This window comes from Asparagus officinalis, chromosome 3, assembly GCF_001876935.1.
Source record: "Asparagus officinalis chromosome 3, Aspof.V1, whole genome shotgun sequence".
Classification (NCBI taxonomy): Eukaryota; Viridiplantae; Streptophyta; class Magnoliopsida; order Asparagales; family Asparagaceae; genus Asparagus; species Asparagus officinalis.
In genome coordinates this window covers 106,647,617-106,661,318 of record NC_033796.1, presented here as the reverse complement: position 1 = coordinate 106,661,318, position 13,702 = coordinate 106,647,617, and the positions used below count along the sequence as shown (strand labels likewise).

The following is a 13,702-nucleotide window of genomic DNA, read 5'->3' as shown; positions in this document are numbered from 1 at the left end:
AATCTCTCCCGAGTCCGCCGTCGCTTCTCCTCCGTCGAGTTTCACCTCTCTTCCTCCTCTTCGAGCTTCCTGTTTCACCCTTAAGAATAAGACCTTCGCCCATCTCTGACGGCAATTTTCTTGCATCGATCGTCGAAGGTTCAGAACCGCTTGGCTCCGGCTGCTCTGGAGCTATATGAAGAGCATGCTCACTTGTTCGAGCTCTTTAGTGATTGCAAGGATTTCAGAAATCTAAATACTTTTCAGCTAATGACATTTGGGCCAAGTTTCACAACTCTTCTTCGTATATGCAGATTCACATGATATTTTTGATGTTATCGACCCCAAATATCAGTGCTATCACATGAGCTTTACCATTACTGAGCTGAGATGCTCTATAATAAGAGACTAGTATCAGAGACAAGACGTCCTGAACTTGGACAAGGACTCCAAATTCTAGTTAATACAAGACAAGCACACACACAGCCCTGCCCTTTATTGATCACATAACAAACTTTAGAAGTAGAGTTAATTGCGAACAAACCCCCAGTAGTATCACGCAGTTGCCAAGAGACCATTTGTAGTTCTATTTGGAACAAATAGACCCCCCCATGTAGTTTTACTTATCACCGGTAAGCCCCATGCAGTATTAGCCCAAGTGCGAATGCACCCCCTTTGTGAACTTTTTTGACTCTTTTAAAAGTCAAGGAAAAATTAACAACTGAGTGTTTATCCTCACCAATAGAACTATAGGGGATCTATCTGCCTCCTCAAACATTTTTAATGATTTTGAGATATAAAAAAAATAACTTATAGAGTCTATTCGCAACGAGTAGAACTTCAAGGTGTCTATGCGTAACAAAAAGAACTACAAGGGGTCTCTTTGCAATTGGGTTATACTACGGGGATCTGTTCGCAATTAACCCTTAAGAGTATATATATCCCTGTAACTATGATATATATAGGTCTTCAAGCCACATTTCACATCAAAACTACAACACAACCTCTCTTTTCTATCCTTAGAAAGACAGCAGTCAAAACTCCAAACAAAACCCCAAAGAACAGCAAGCAACCCCTGTACATAAATCTCATATCATCTGAAAGATGCTAAGGCTCTCAAACATTTCACTGGGTGGTGTGGGCGTTTCCTTGAGAAGCTCTTGGAGCTGCATTTATGCAAGAATAATTGTTAAGTTAACATAGCTTCTTGATTTGCTAATTACTAATATTTCAGCTAAATAATTATTTTCTTGGCTTAATTACAGATACCCCTAAATCATTTTATTGGCACTTACACCCCCTTAAAACTCCTGAAAACATTATTAACTCCATTAGGTTGAGATGTCATATATGAATAACAAGACGATATAATTTTCATTTTCCTTCAGTTGACTGAAAAGGACCAAGTTACCCTGTAAATTGAGGACAAAAGATATAACATCTTCGGAGTTTTAGTGGGTGTAATTGCTAATAAATTAGTTTATGAGGCCTACGTGATTATTCAATCCTAGTAGAGGGGCGTATCTGCAATCAACCCTATTTTCTTTGTGATCTAGGTCAAAGAACACAATGGGTCTTTCGAATGAATGCGACACACCATTCTTCATGATCCATGTCTTTGCACTTGAACTAAAAATTACAAGCGTTGACTTTAAATAAGCAACAAGTATCACATTCCTAGTAACAGAAAGTTACGCATTATGTTCACTAGATGTCTTTGATTAAATTTGATCATAGATATGACAGTGGAAGGGAGTTGGGCCTCAGTTTTTACCTAGATTGACAGCCTCTGAGCTCTTCATCAGCCGGAGCCTCTTGCATGATGCAACAAACATTCTGTAAATGGAAAACATAGAGATCAATCATTGTCCACTAAATTCTAGTTATTGTTCATTTCTCAACAAAAACAGAATAAGAAAACTGCACTTCAGCATTACGAACACGAGAGAAGGTTGAGAAGTAATAAAAGTTCTAAAGATGGTGACAAAATCTTTGAACTGGATTGACTTGATATAACTTGGGACCAGTTTGGTATTGCTTTTCTTGGCGGTGCTTCTACTTATTTTTTGAGAAGCGGTTAATAATGATGTTTGGTGAATTTTATTTTTGTGCATACTTATTGAAATTGCTTCTACTTTTAAGGGGTTGCTCTTAGAAGCAATCTCAAGATTCTTTTAGAATATATGATCTTTATCTTTCGACAATAATATTTATGCATAGTTTTGCCAGACACTTTAACTGCTTTTAAAAGTATCGTCTAATATATGATTACCAAACGACTATTTTCATCAGTTTATATAAGCTACTTATATAAGCGACTTATTATAAGTTCCAACCATACCAAACTGACCCTTAGTAGTTACTACAACAGTCAAATAAAGCAGAATTTCAGAAGGATGTAACTCCTCCATTCTAGGGTGATGCTTGTCCGATATATTTCCCGAGGTGAACATGTAATTAAATAGTATAGGCAATATAAGTCATCAAAGTCCATTGGATCTATGCACCTTAAGCAAATATTTATTAAGACTAAAATTATCAATTGACCATTCATTGTCATGAATGGTACAAAATTTGTGAACACGAGAACAGGTTGAAAAGTGGTAAAATTTCTAAAAATTGTGAAAAAATGTTTGAACTGTATTGATTGGAGATAATTCATAGTTAATACAACTATCAAGGACAGAAGCCTCAGAGAGCATGTATAAAATGTGGCTTCTCCATTCTATGGTGATCCTTGTGCAACATATTTCCCGTGATGAACATATAGCCAAGCAACTATGTTACTCGGACACTTCATCTAGGCTCCCGTATTTGTGTACGACACTTACCATATTTGTGTACGACACTTACCATATTTGTGTCTGTGTTCAACACACATTGGACACTTCTTGAATATATACATACATTTATTCAAACATCTACTTAATAATAATATAATATAACACGTCTTAGCTTTAAAATTCGTGATACACTTCTTCGGACGTGTCTTGTACACTTTATCTTAAATTTATGCAACTCATTAGACTCAGGAATTGGGATGGGTTCATTTTAGCCCATAACTAGTAAAAAAGGATGATTTTAAAGGGTCGTATGGGCATCTAGTTAAAAATAAGCATGTTTTCAATTTATAATCTATTCCATAAAAGAAACATAAAAATGTTATAGAGATTCTAGTTCTCATAACATGTGAATGAAAAACAAGATCGTGTATATATATATATGATATATATATATATATATATATTATATATATATATATATATATATGAGAAATATGAAGAAACTTGGTACCAAGTTTCTCCATTGAACTTGGTAGTGAGGTACCAAATCCCCACCCGACATCACACCTTGAAGAGAAAGCCTCAGTCAATATTCACCTACTTTTAAAAAGAGGTTCCATTTTCAAGGTGTGATGTAGGGCGTGATTTGGCCACCTCACTACCAAGTTCAATGCAAGAACTGTGGTACCAGATTTCTCCATATTTCTCTCTCTCTCTCTCTCTCTCTCTATATATATTATATATATATATATATATATATAATATATATATATATATGAGAAAAATGGGTATGCTTGGTACAAGTTCTTAAATGAACTTGGTAGTGAGTCTGATTAATCTGATCCATTCATCTAATAATGAGTGGATAGAGAAGAATTGATGTTAATTTTTGTAAAAAAACCCACATTTTAAAACAAGAGTGAGATGACTTTCCTCTCTCCCGCTCTTCCCAGCTCATTTCAATCTCAATCTCTCTCCTCTTAATCTCTCTCCCCTCCCTCTCAATCTCACTCCTCGCCGCCGCTGACTCCTCCGCCGCTGCCGCAACAGCTCCTCCTCTCCAAGCCGCCGACGACGACGATCCACCGCAGCAGCTCTTGGGTCGCGACGAAGGAGCTGCGCTGCAACGGCTCTCCGACGGAGGAGTCGTCGCCAGCTACAAAGGAGTTGCTACGACGACAGCGGAATGAGATTGAGAGAGGAGAGAGAGATTGAGATTTGAGTGGCGGAGGAGTTGTTGCGGCAGCTGCTTCGACGGCTGCTACGACGAAGGAGGAGTCGCAGCTGGGAGAGGAGTCGTCGGCGGCGGCTACAAAGGAGATTGAGAGAGGGGAGGGGTGAGAGAGATTAAGATTGAGGAGAGAGAGAGAGTTGAGATTGAATGCTGGGGAGGGTGAGAGAAAGAGAGAGAGAGGAAAGCCAGCTCACTCTTGTTTAAAAATATAGGTTTTTTTTGCCAAAATTATATCAATTCTTCTCTATGCATTCATCATTAGAATGAATGGACCAGATTAATCCACCTCACTATCAAGTTCCTTTAAGAAATTTGGTACCAAACATACTCATTTCTCTCTTTATATATATATATATATATATATATAATATATATATTATATATTATATTATATATATATATATATATATATATAGTGCGTTTCTCATACGCATAGATGCGTACGCATTGACGCAGATTTGGGCTTTTTTGAAAAATTGCCAGCGATGGGTAATAAAACCCCTCCGTCTCGTCACCCAACCCAACAACCCAGCTCTCTCAGATTGAAGAATCCCCAAATCGAGGAATCCCCTCTTCCCCCTCCGAAACCCTCCCTCCTCCCTCTCGCCGTAAGATGCATCATTCTCATTTACTCCCCAACTCATGTGAATGTGATCCCCATTTGAATGAGTGGAGAAAAATATGTCACCTCACTATCAAGTACAAAAACCTATGCTTGGGTTGAGTTTCTCTCTCTCTCTCTCTCTCTCTCTCTCTTTATATATATATATATTATATATATATATATATATATATATATATATCATATCCCGTTGCCTGTACCATGTCCAAGTTTGCACTAGTACACCTGACAAAAGCCTCAGAAAACATTTATAAGATGTTTTCCTGTAGTGATTCTCATCCAATATATTTTCCATGATGGACATATAATTAAGCAGTATAGGGAACATGACTTATGTCCACTAGATCTTTATACCCTAAGCACATATTAATTGGGAATGAAACTATTAGTTGATTACTCATAAGCATGAATAGCACTTCAACTTGTGGCTCCTTCTATCACGTCTTTCATCATCTCATACCAGTTCATCATATCCTTGCATTTTGTTTCCTAAGAATGATGTTCACTTCATATCATATCTATCTTTAAAAAATGTACCAAATGGCCATCTTAAGGCAGGGAATGCAGCGCATAACGATTTCAACAAAAATAAAATGCTCAGATATGGATTTGGATCCTCACCACTACCAAAAAGTAATGATGAGACCACTACTTTTAATTACTACCGTCTATTGTTTAGTAGACGACTGCGGTTCATTCTATATTGCGGTTCATTCTATATTGCAGCACTAAACATATTCTCATATATTGCAGTAGTTCCCACTTTTCACTCAAGATGAAAATGAATCGCAACCATCAACCAAATGGTATATGGTTGCAATCAAAAGTAGTGATCCCCCATTACTTTTTGATAGTTGAGAGAATCCAAATCCTTTAGATACGTCAGAGATTTAGAGTTTATCCACCTCTTTTAGTACAAACATATAATTTGATGCAAGAGAAGGTAGTTTCCATAAAATCTTAATGGCGAATATTGTTTAGATAAAGAGCTTCGGATAACTAAGTCCCACACTACATGAAAGAAATGATTTTTTCTCTCTCTCTTGGGCTCTAGACAGTTTCTTTTTGATAATTTCGACAATCATACACAAAGAAGGGTGTACTTAAGATGCAGTATCCATAAAGCCTAAACATCTAGCTACCCAGTGGGTCACGGTGGGAACCAGCCAACCCTTTATAACATGTGGTCCATCCTTGGCTCATGGGTCATCTTTTTGACACCAACAGATGTCTTGCTCTTAGACAGAACACCTTGCCAAAGTTATTAAAAATATGTCCTTAATAGCTGCTCAATTTAAAAAGTCTTCACTACACATATTAAGAGATTCCTCAGTCCACTTGATTGTAAAACAATAATATGGCTGCAATAGTTGCTCCATCCTTTTCTCTAGCCAAAAGCAGCAACCACCTTATCCACTCTAGTGCTTCTTATGATGATGCAACATCTGATTCCTATCTCCAGCTATATTTATGCATAGCAAGGCTTTCTCCTGTCCACATTTCATATTACTCACATATAGCTGAGATGAGGTCAGGACTGCTTTTATTAGTGAATCTTTCTTGTTATATGACCTTATAGTTGACGATGGATTTTGGAAAAATAAACTTCAAACTGTGTTACTAAAATGAGAAAAAAATGCTACTAATGGTGAAGATTAATAACCAGCATAAGACCTATTCGCTCTCTTTCATGAGGCATGAGCAATAACCAGCAATGAGCCATATTACAGCTAGCTTCTGTTAACCACTCATCTTTCCCTCTATGTCCCAACAAAGGAGAACAAACAAATAAACAAACAAATAACGCAAGCAATTAAAAATAAAAGTGAATATCTATGAACATCTTTCCGTCCTATCCAAGCAGTTTATCATGAGTTTGAATGCTTAGCAGGCCTTGAGATCTTAAAGCCACTAAAACTGTACAGAGATCTTAATATTCATGCAAGACTTCCAATATTTTGCTCCATTTGACATGCCTTCACAAGTGCTCACATCTTTTTATTTCAGTATGCTAGATCTAAAAATAACAAGCAAATTGGGGTGCAATTCCTAATGAACTAACTCAACCTCATAAAGTAGAACTTTAAAGACACTAGCTTCTCAAACATTAATTTCAGATCCCATTTCATGGTTCAAGTTGTCGGTTGTCCTTGCATCAGAATAAATTAAACTAAAAAGGAATTATCCTACATAAACAGACTTTCAGATCTACCACTCATAATTTCCTAATCTCTCGTCTCCACTAATGTACTCGAGTACACGAAACTGTATGTTCTGTATACTCAAATGCATTTGACATTTGTATATTTAGTACATAAATCAAAATTTTATACATATAACTAAACACAGTCGGTAATTCAAGGTGCATATAGTTTGCGCGTACCTATTCAAGCATCATATCGGCAATATTTTAACATATCAACTTTAAATACAGCCAAAATAGAAGATAACTGCATCTATTTAGCAACTAAAAAGGCCACTTGCTTCCAAGGGACATCGCCCGCTAACATCTAGTCACCATCCTAGTCGACAATATTTTAACGAATCAACTATAAATATACAGCCAAAATAGAAGGTAAATGTATCTGTTTATCAACTAAAAAGGCCACTTACTTCCAAGGGACATCGCCCACTAACATCCAGTCACCATCCTAATCAACAATATTTTAACAAATCAACTACAAATATACAGCCAAAAAAGAAGAAAACCATATTTGTTTATCAACTTAAAAAGGCCACTTACTTCCAAGGGACATCGCCCACTAACATCCAGTCACCATCCTTATCCTCATATGTTGGCACATACTCAGTACCATTCACAGGATCCACAAGCCTCCTCTCGTTCGAAACATTACCTGCTCAAAACCCATGAAATTTATATTAAATGCAAATTCATCCAAATAACAACTAAAAAACACTGATCTTGAGAGATCGCTGACATACGGATCTTAAAGCAAGAGAACATTTCTTCAAGGGCAGCCAAAAGCTGTTCGTAACGGCCGTAAGTCTCAAGATCAACCTTACGAAGGTAAGGTGCCCCATCGAAAGCCACCTTCACGTAGGTGCAGCTCTTCAAAACATTCTTGCGGAAGGCTCTCACCGGTGGCCATCCCGCCGCTTGAGCCCTGAAATATGAATACAATTCTAGAAATTAGTATTGGTGAGTCACACTCAGGAAGATATCAAAGAACTCTTTGCGTTTAGAAGCAGAACGCCTTAAACAAATTTTTAGTATTTCTATCTTTGTAAATATTAGTCTTCTTTATTATCAGTAAGTCACAGGCCAGGCCTTTCATCAAAATAAAATTATACCCCAGAAATGATCAAACTACTCATTTAATAGGGAAACACTCCTTATTTTCCTGTACATGAACCAAATTAAATGAATGAAGACTTGGGTACCAAGTGATTTACTGATTTACCAACAGGGTTTTAATCGGAAATAATATGATTTTTTTTTTAATAATGGTGATTCATAGAAAGAACTGGAGAACATAAGTACTAAACTTTCTTTAAACCTTTCCCATATAATTAAGATCTTTGTAAATAACGAAAGCCTTAATTATAGATTCCCATATTTATCATGGGCAATAAATTTAAAAAAAAGGAAATAATTAGTTAATAAAATGGAACCATCCTAGCTCCACTTCGTTAAAATGTATAACAAAAATTAACCTAACTAACGATTTCACTTATATGCAACTTCAAGAGTTCAGAATTGATTCCATCTAACGTAAATGACCGGAATGCCCTCGCACACAATTTGCTCCGAGCGAATCCGAGGTCTTTTCGGGGTTAAATTCGGTAGGCCAACGGAAAAAAGCTACAAATTTCGGCTACTCACTTGGCAGCGGGGGGGCTTGCTCGGGCTCGCCGCCCCTCCCTCCGGCGACTCCGCCGTCATATCGCGCGCCGCGTGTCGCCAGGCTGAGATCGACGGTGGTCTCGAACCCGCGCTCCTATCGGTGTTCGGATCTCGGCGGGCCCAAACCAAGGCCAGGGTGAGCTCCGTATCCTCGTAGTCGAGGCCCGAGACCGCCTCCGACTCCGTCGAGCTCTTTCCAGTTTCGCGGTCGACATCGCGAAATGGGAAGTTTCGAGAGATCTGGGGGGTTTTTTTTTTTTTTTTTTTTGAAGGGTTAGGGTTTTTGAAAATTTGGGGTTGGGTTGTTAATAGGGGGGGAGGGCGGAAGGAGGACGAGGAATTGCGAACGTGGCGGGGGGATCGACGGCTGAGATTCCGTTGGGGGATTTTGGTGGTGAGCTCGCGCTCGTGGGCAATTGGGCAGACCGGGCCCACCTTGTCGGGTCTCGGTGTCTCCGCTTCCCCCTTTCGCGTGTGGGTAATAAAACTTCACAAAACCTCCCCCTTCAGTTTTTGGGGTTCTCGAAAAGCCCCCCCGTCACCTTAAAAATCTTTTAACCCAAAACGAACACCAATTTCCTTTGACAAAAAAGTATCTTTGGGTTGTTTAATAGTGAAAAATACGCATGCAATTACAAGGGGTGTTTGTTTCACCAAAAAATTTTGGCATTTTGTATTGATTATAAGTTTTGGGATCAAAAAAATGAGTTTTTTGTGTTTTGTGATTTCATATATGTTGTTTGTTTTAAGAAAATTTTTAGAATATTGAATCCCAAAAGTGTAAAAAATGTCTGATTTTTAGAATTTGCAAAATCCTCTCCATTGGAGAGGATCTTGGGCAAATCCCAGAAATGAGTGTGCTTACCTCTCAATTGGAGAGGATTTGACAAATCCTAATTTTACCTTTTTGTGAAAATTAACCTCACCAAGATAGCATATTCATCATATTACAAAATTTTAGTATTTGGTAATGGTACAATTTGAGTTCGAAACAAACAAAATATTTTAAATTGTAGTATTTCAAATCTCAAAATATTAATGAAACAAATAAACGTTGTAGAAATCCAAACCTATAACAAAACACATATGGATTTCAAACCACATGATAAAATCGATATCCTAAAATTATACTATTCGAAACAAACACCTCCTTTAAGTAACTTCAAGATTATTCTTGCGTATGAGCATCATCGGGGATTTGTTGTTTTATTTTTTTGGCATCAACCAAAAAAAGGTAATAACAGTCTGGGGCCCACGGGGGGTAGCGTCAAAGTGGGTCGCGTCCGGTAGTGGTGGGAGGGGAGGGGAGGGGGGGTCAACACTTTCCGGGAAGAGGGTTCGAGTGGGTGGTGGTCCCCACGAGGACACCCCAATTGACCGCTGTTGGTGCCGCCGGCGACCTGCTTCCGCTTTTTAACGACGATGACAACTGCCGGTCCGCCCCCTGCACGCGGTCTGCGTCGCGTCGTGCGGCAGCCGGTTGATGGGCCGGTACTTTTATGCGCCCCTCGCGCTCGCCGAATTGCCCCGATCCAGCTCGAGGAAAGGAATTCTAAAAAGGCCAGTTTCAGCCGAACCCCTTTTGATTTCTCTGAATGCCCCCTGCAAGTTTCAACATTTGTCAACGACTCCCTGTAAGAGTGAATCGCGACCTCTAAGGGTAAAAATTTTCTGGGGAGGCTTTTCGAAAAATCTTGGTAGTTGAAGGCGTATAGCTGAGAACCTTAAAACTTAGGGTGGCATTTGTGTTCTTTTCAATTATAATCTAGCAAAAAAACAACTTATATATATATATAAAGAGAGAAATGTGTATGTTTGGTACCAAACATAAATTTTGTGCTTGGTAGTGAGGTGTCATATTCTCATCCACTCATTACAATTCTCAACTACTCTCCAACCCATGTAAATGTGGGTCCCGATTTCAATGAGTAGAGGAGAATATGTCACGTGACTACCAAGCACAAAAACTTGTGTTTGATACCAAGCATACCTATTTTTATCATATATGAATTAGTGGGTTATAATGTATATATCCAACCGAGTAAATGCTATACTCTTTCGCATTCATTTCTTTCTCCTTTTATCTCCTCTCCCTACTAAAGTTGTTTTGGCCATTATAACAAAAAAAACAAATGAATTATAAACCCTTTATTTGCCAAACATCTAAAGCTTTAATCCACTTGGAATTTAATCTACTAATGTATTATAATATAAATGAATTGTTTATGCTCAATACAATCTTTTTTATATTATTATTGTAGAAAGAGATAATTGAGAGAGCAAAAACCCTAACTTCATTGATTTATTCAGATACTAGAGAGATATATATATAGTCATACAAATAGGGGTATGGTTAACGGGTCACAGCCCATTAACCCAATACCCAATAGACTTAATCTAACACTCCCCCTCAAGCTGGAGCATAAATATCCACCATGCCCAGCTTGTCACATATAGTAGAAAACACCTTTGAAGAAGTAGCATTGGTAAGAATATCAGCAAGTTGTTGTGAGGACGGAGTGAATGTGAGAGATACTATCTTCTTCTCCCAAGCATCTCTGACAAAATTACAGTCAACTTCAATATGTTTTGTCCTCTCATGAAACACAGGATTCTGTGCAATATAAATGACAGACTGGTTGTCACAATGCATTGGCATGGGTCCAGACTGAACAAAACCAAGCTCTGTCATAAACTTTCTTAGCCACACCATCTCACAAGCAGTGTGAGCCATTGCTCTATATTCGGCCTCTGCACTAGATCGTGATACTACATCTTGTTTCTTACTTCTTCAAGTCACAAGATTACCTCCAACAAAAGTACAAAATCCTGAGGTTGACTTTCGGTCTCTCATGTCTCCTGCGTAGCCAGCATCAGAGAAAGCCGAAATGTGAGTATGCCCATGCTTCTTATATAACAATCCCTTGCCAGGACAACTTTTGACATATGCCAAAATCTTCAGAGCTGCTATCCAATGAACCTCTCTAGGTTTGTGCATAAATCTACTCAGCACACCTACTGCAAAAGTAATATCAGGTCTAGTAACTGTTAAATATATTAGCTTCCCAATTAGTCTCCTATATCGTGCAGCATCATCTAGTAGAGAGGTATCATCACGCCACAAATCAACATTTGCCTCCATTGGAGTGCTTGCAGGTTTGCAGTCCAAGAGACCTGCTTCTTCTAGTAAATCTAGCACATACTTCCTTTGAGACAACAACAGACCATGTTTTTTATATGCAACTTCAATTCTAAGAAAATACTTTGGCTTTCCCATGTTCTTAGTGACAAAATGACGGTTTAGATACTCCTTAGTCTCAGCTAAGGCAACAGAGTCACTCCCAGTCAGCAGAATATCATCAACATATACGACTAAAATAACCAAACCAGTTGTTGTGCGTCGAAGAAAGACAGAGTGATCAGACTGACAACGTTGAAAACCAACATTAGAAATAACCTTGCTGAACTTATCAAACCAAGCTCGAGGACTCTGCTTTAACCCATAGATGGCCTTTCTCAGCCTGCAGATAAGATTCTCCCCCTGAGCAACATACCCAGGAGGTTGCTCCATATAAACCTCCTCGTCCAAATCACCATAAAGGAAAGCATTCTTCACATCTAGTTGGTGCATCGCCCAATCCATATTAACAGCCAGAGAGAAAAGAATTCTGATGGAGTTGAGACGAGCAACGGGAGAAAAGGTTTCAAAATAGTCAATACCATATGTCTGGGTATATCCTTTAGCAACCAGGCGAGCTTTATATCTATCAACAGACCCATCAGGACGATATTTCAAGGTATACACCCATCTGCAGCCAACCACAGTCGCTCCAGCAGGTAGAGAGACCAAATCCCAAGTCCCTCTAGAAAACAGTGCATTCATCTCCTCATCCATAGCCTGTTTCCAGGCGGGTACTAACAAAGCTTCCTCATTTGACCTGGGTAAAGATATAGTGGACAATGACAAAGCAAACTGACGAAATGATGAGGTGAGACGGTCATAAGAGACAAAAAGAGAGATAGGATATTTTGGGCAAGACCGTTTACCTTTACGAAGAGCAATAGGAACATCTAAGTCAGAAGAGATATGAGGCTCGACATGAGATGGACCTGCAGCTGGAGAAGAAGAGTCAGCAGGAGCAGAGACAGGTGTATGTACTTTAGGACGGCGAGAGTATGTCAGTAGAGGCTTTGGTGCAGTAGCCTCAGGAGCAGATACCGGAATAGTAGTGGGAGCCGTAGAAGGTAGTGGCACCTGTGGACTAACAGAGGTAGTGGAACCAGAGGAAAAATATGGGACAGACTCAAAAAAGGTAACATCAGCAGAAAAAAAATATCTCCTGGTGGTCGGATGATAGCACCTATACCCTTTTTGGGTACGTGAGTATCCAACAAACACACACTTAATGGACCTAGGAGACAATTTATCCAAACCAGCAGTCAAATCCTGAACAAAACACGTACAACCAAAAACTCGAGGAATCACAGAAAAACGTTTTTTAGCAGGATAAAGACAGTGGAATGGTATCAAACCATCAAGAACAGAGGAAGGCATGCGATTAATCAAATAACAGGCAGTGAGGACAGCATCCGACCACAAGTACTTTGGAATATTCATATGTATCATCAGTGTTCTAGCAACATCGAGAATATGTCTATGCTTCCTCTCAGCAACTCCATTTTGTTGTGAAGTGTGAGAGCATGAAGTTTGATGAATAATACCATTAAGAGCACAAAATTTTGAAACGTTATTTTTCATATATTCCAAAGCATTATCAGTACGAAGAATATGAACAGAAGTAGAGAACTGGGTTTTTATTTCATTATAAAAGAGTTCAATAACATGCGAGACTTCAGACCTCTCTTTCAACAAATATAGCCAAGTCATGCGAGAGAAATCATCAACAAAAACAATGAAATATCGAAAACCCTTCACAGAGGGAACACGACAAGGACCCCAGACATCAGAATGAACTAACTCAAACGCAAAACTACTGCGTTTATCGACACGACTCTGAAAAGAAGCACGATGGTGCTTACCCAGTTCACATGACTCACAACCTAAAGAAGAAAGGGAAGACCGAACAGTAACTACCGATCTAAGTTTCTGTAGTGAAGGATGACCCAGACGTCAGTGCCACAGTAAGGTAGAATCAGGCTGTGCTGCAACAAGACCAGCACCCGGCACACTGTCGTCCAAATAGTACATACCTCCTCTC

General features: G+C 38.8%; 1 protein-coding gene across 1 annotated transcript; it reads right to left on the bottom strand.

Annotated features, from left to right (window-relative positions):
• Positions 331–11,217, bottom strand: LOC109835551 (auxin-responsive protein IAA1-like). The gene is made up of 5 exons (XM_020403519.1): positions 11,120–11,217; positions 7,562–7,743; positions 7,362–7,473; positions 1,754–1,815; positions 331–1,145 (listed from the first exon to the last, which is right to left on the bottom strand). Exons 1-5 carry the CDS (start codon positions 11,215–11,217, stop codon positions 1,105–1,107), a joined length of 495 nt encoding a protein of 164 aa, XP_020259108.1. The 3' UTR covers positions 331–1,104.

Bases quoted from the DNA above. Each gene is read 5' to 3' on its own strand.
- LOC109835551 (XM_020403519.1), bottom strand. From the start codon at position 11,217: ATGGCTCACACTGCTTGTGAGATGGTGTGGCTAAGAAAGTTTATGACA. The intron at 7,474-7,561 runs GTATGTCAGCGA...GGTTTTGAGCAG, and splicing joins GTTCTCTTGCTTTAAGATCC to GTAATGTTTCGAACGAGAGG. The intron at 1,816-7,361 runs GTAAGTGGCCTT...TTCCATTTACAG, and splicing joins GTGGGCGATGTCCCTTGGAA to AATGTTTGTTGCATCATGCA.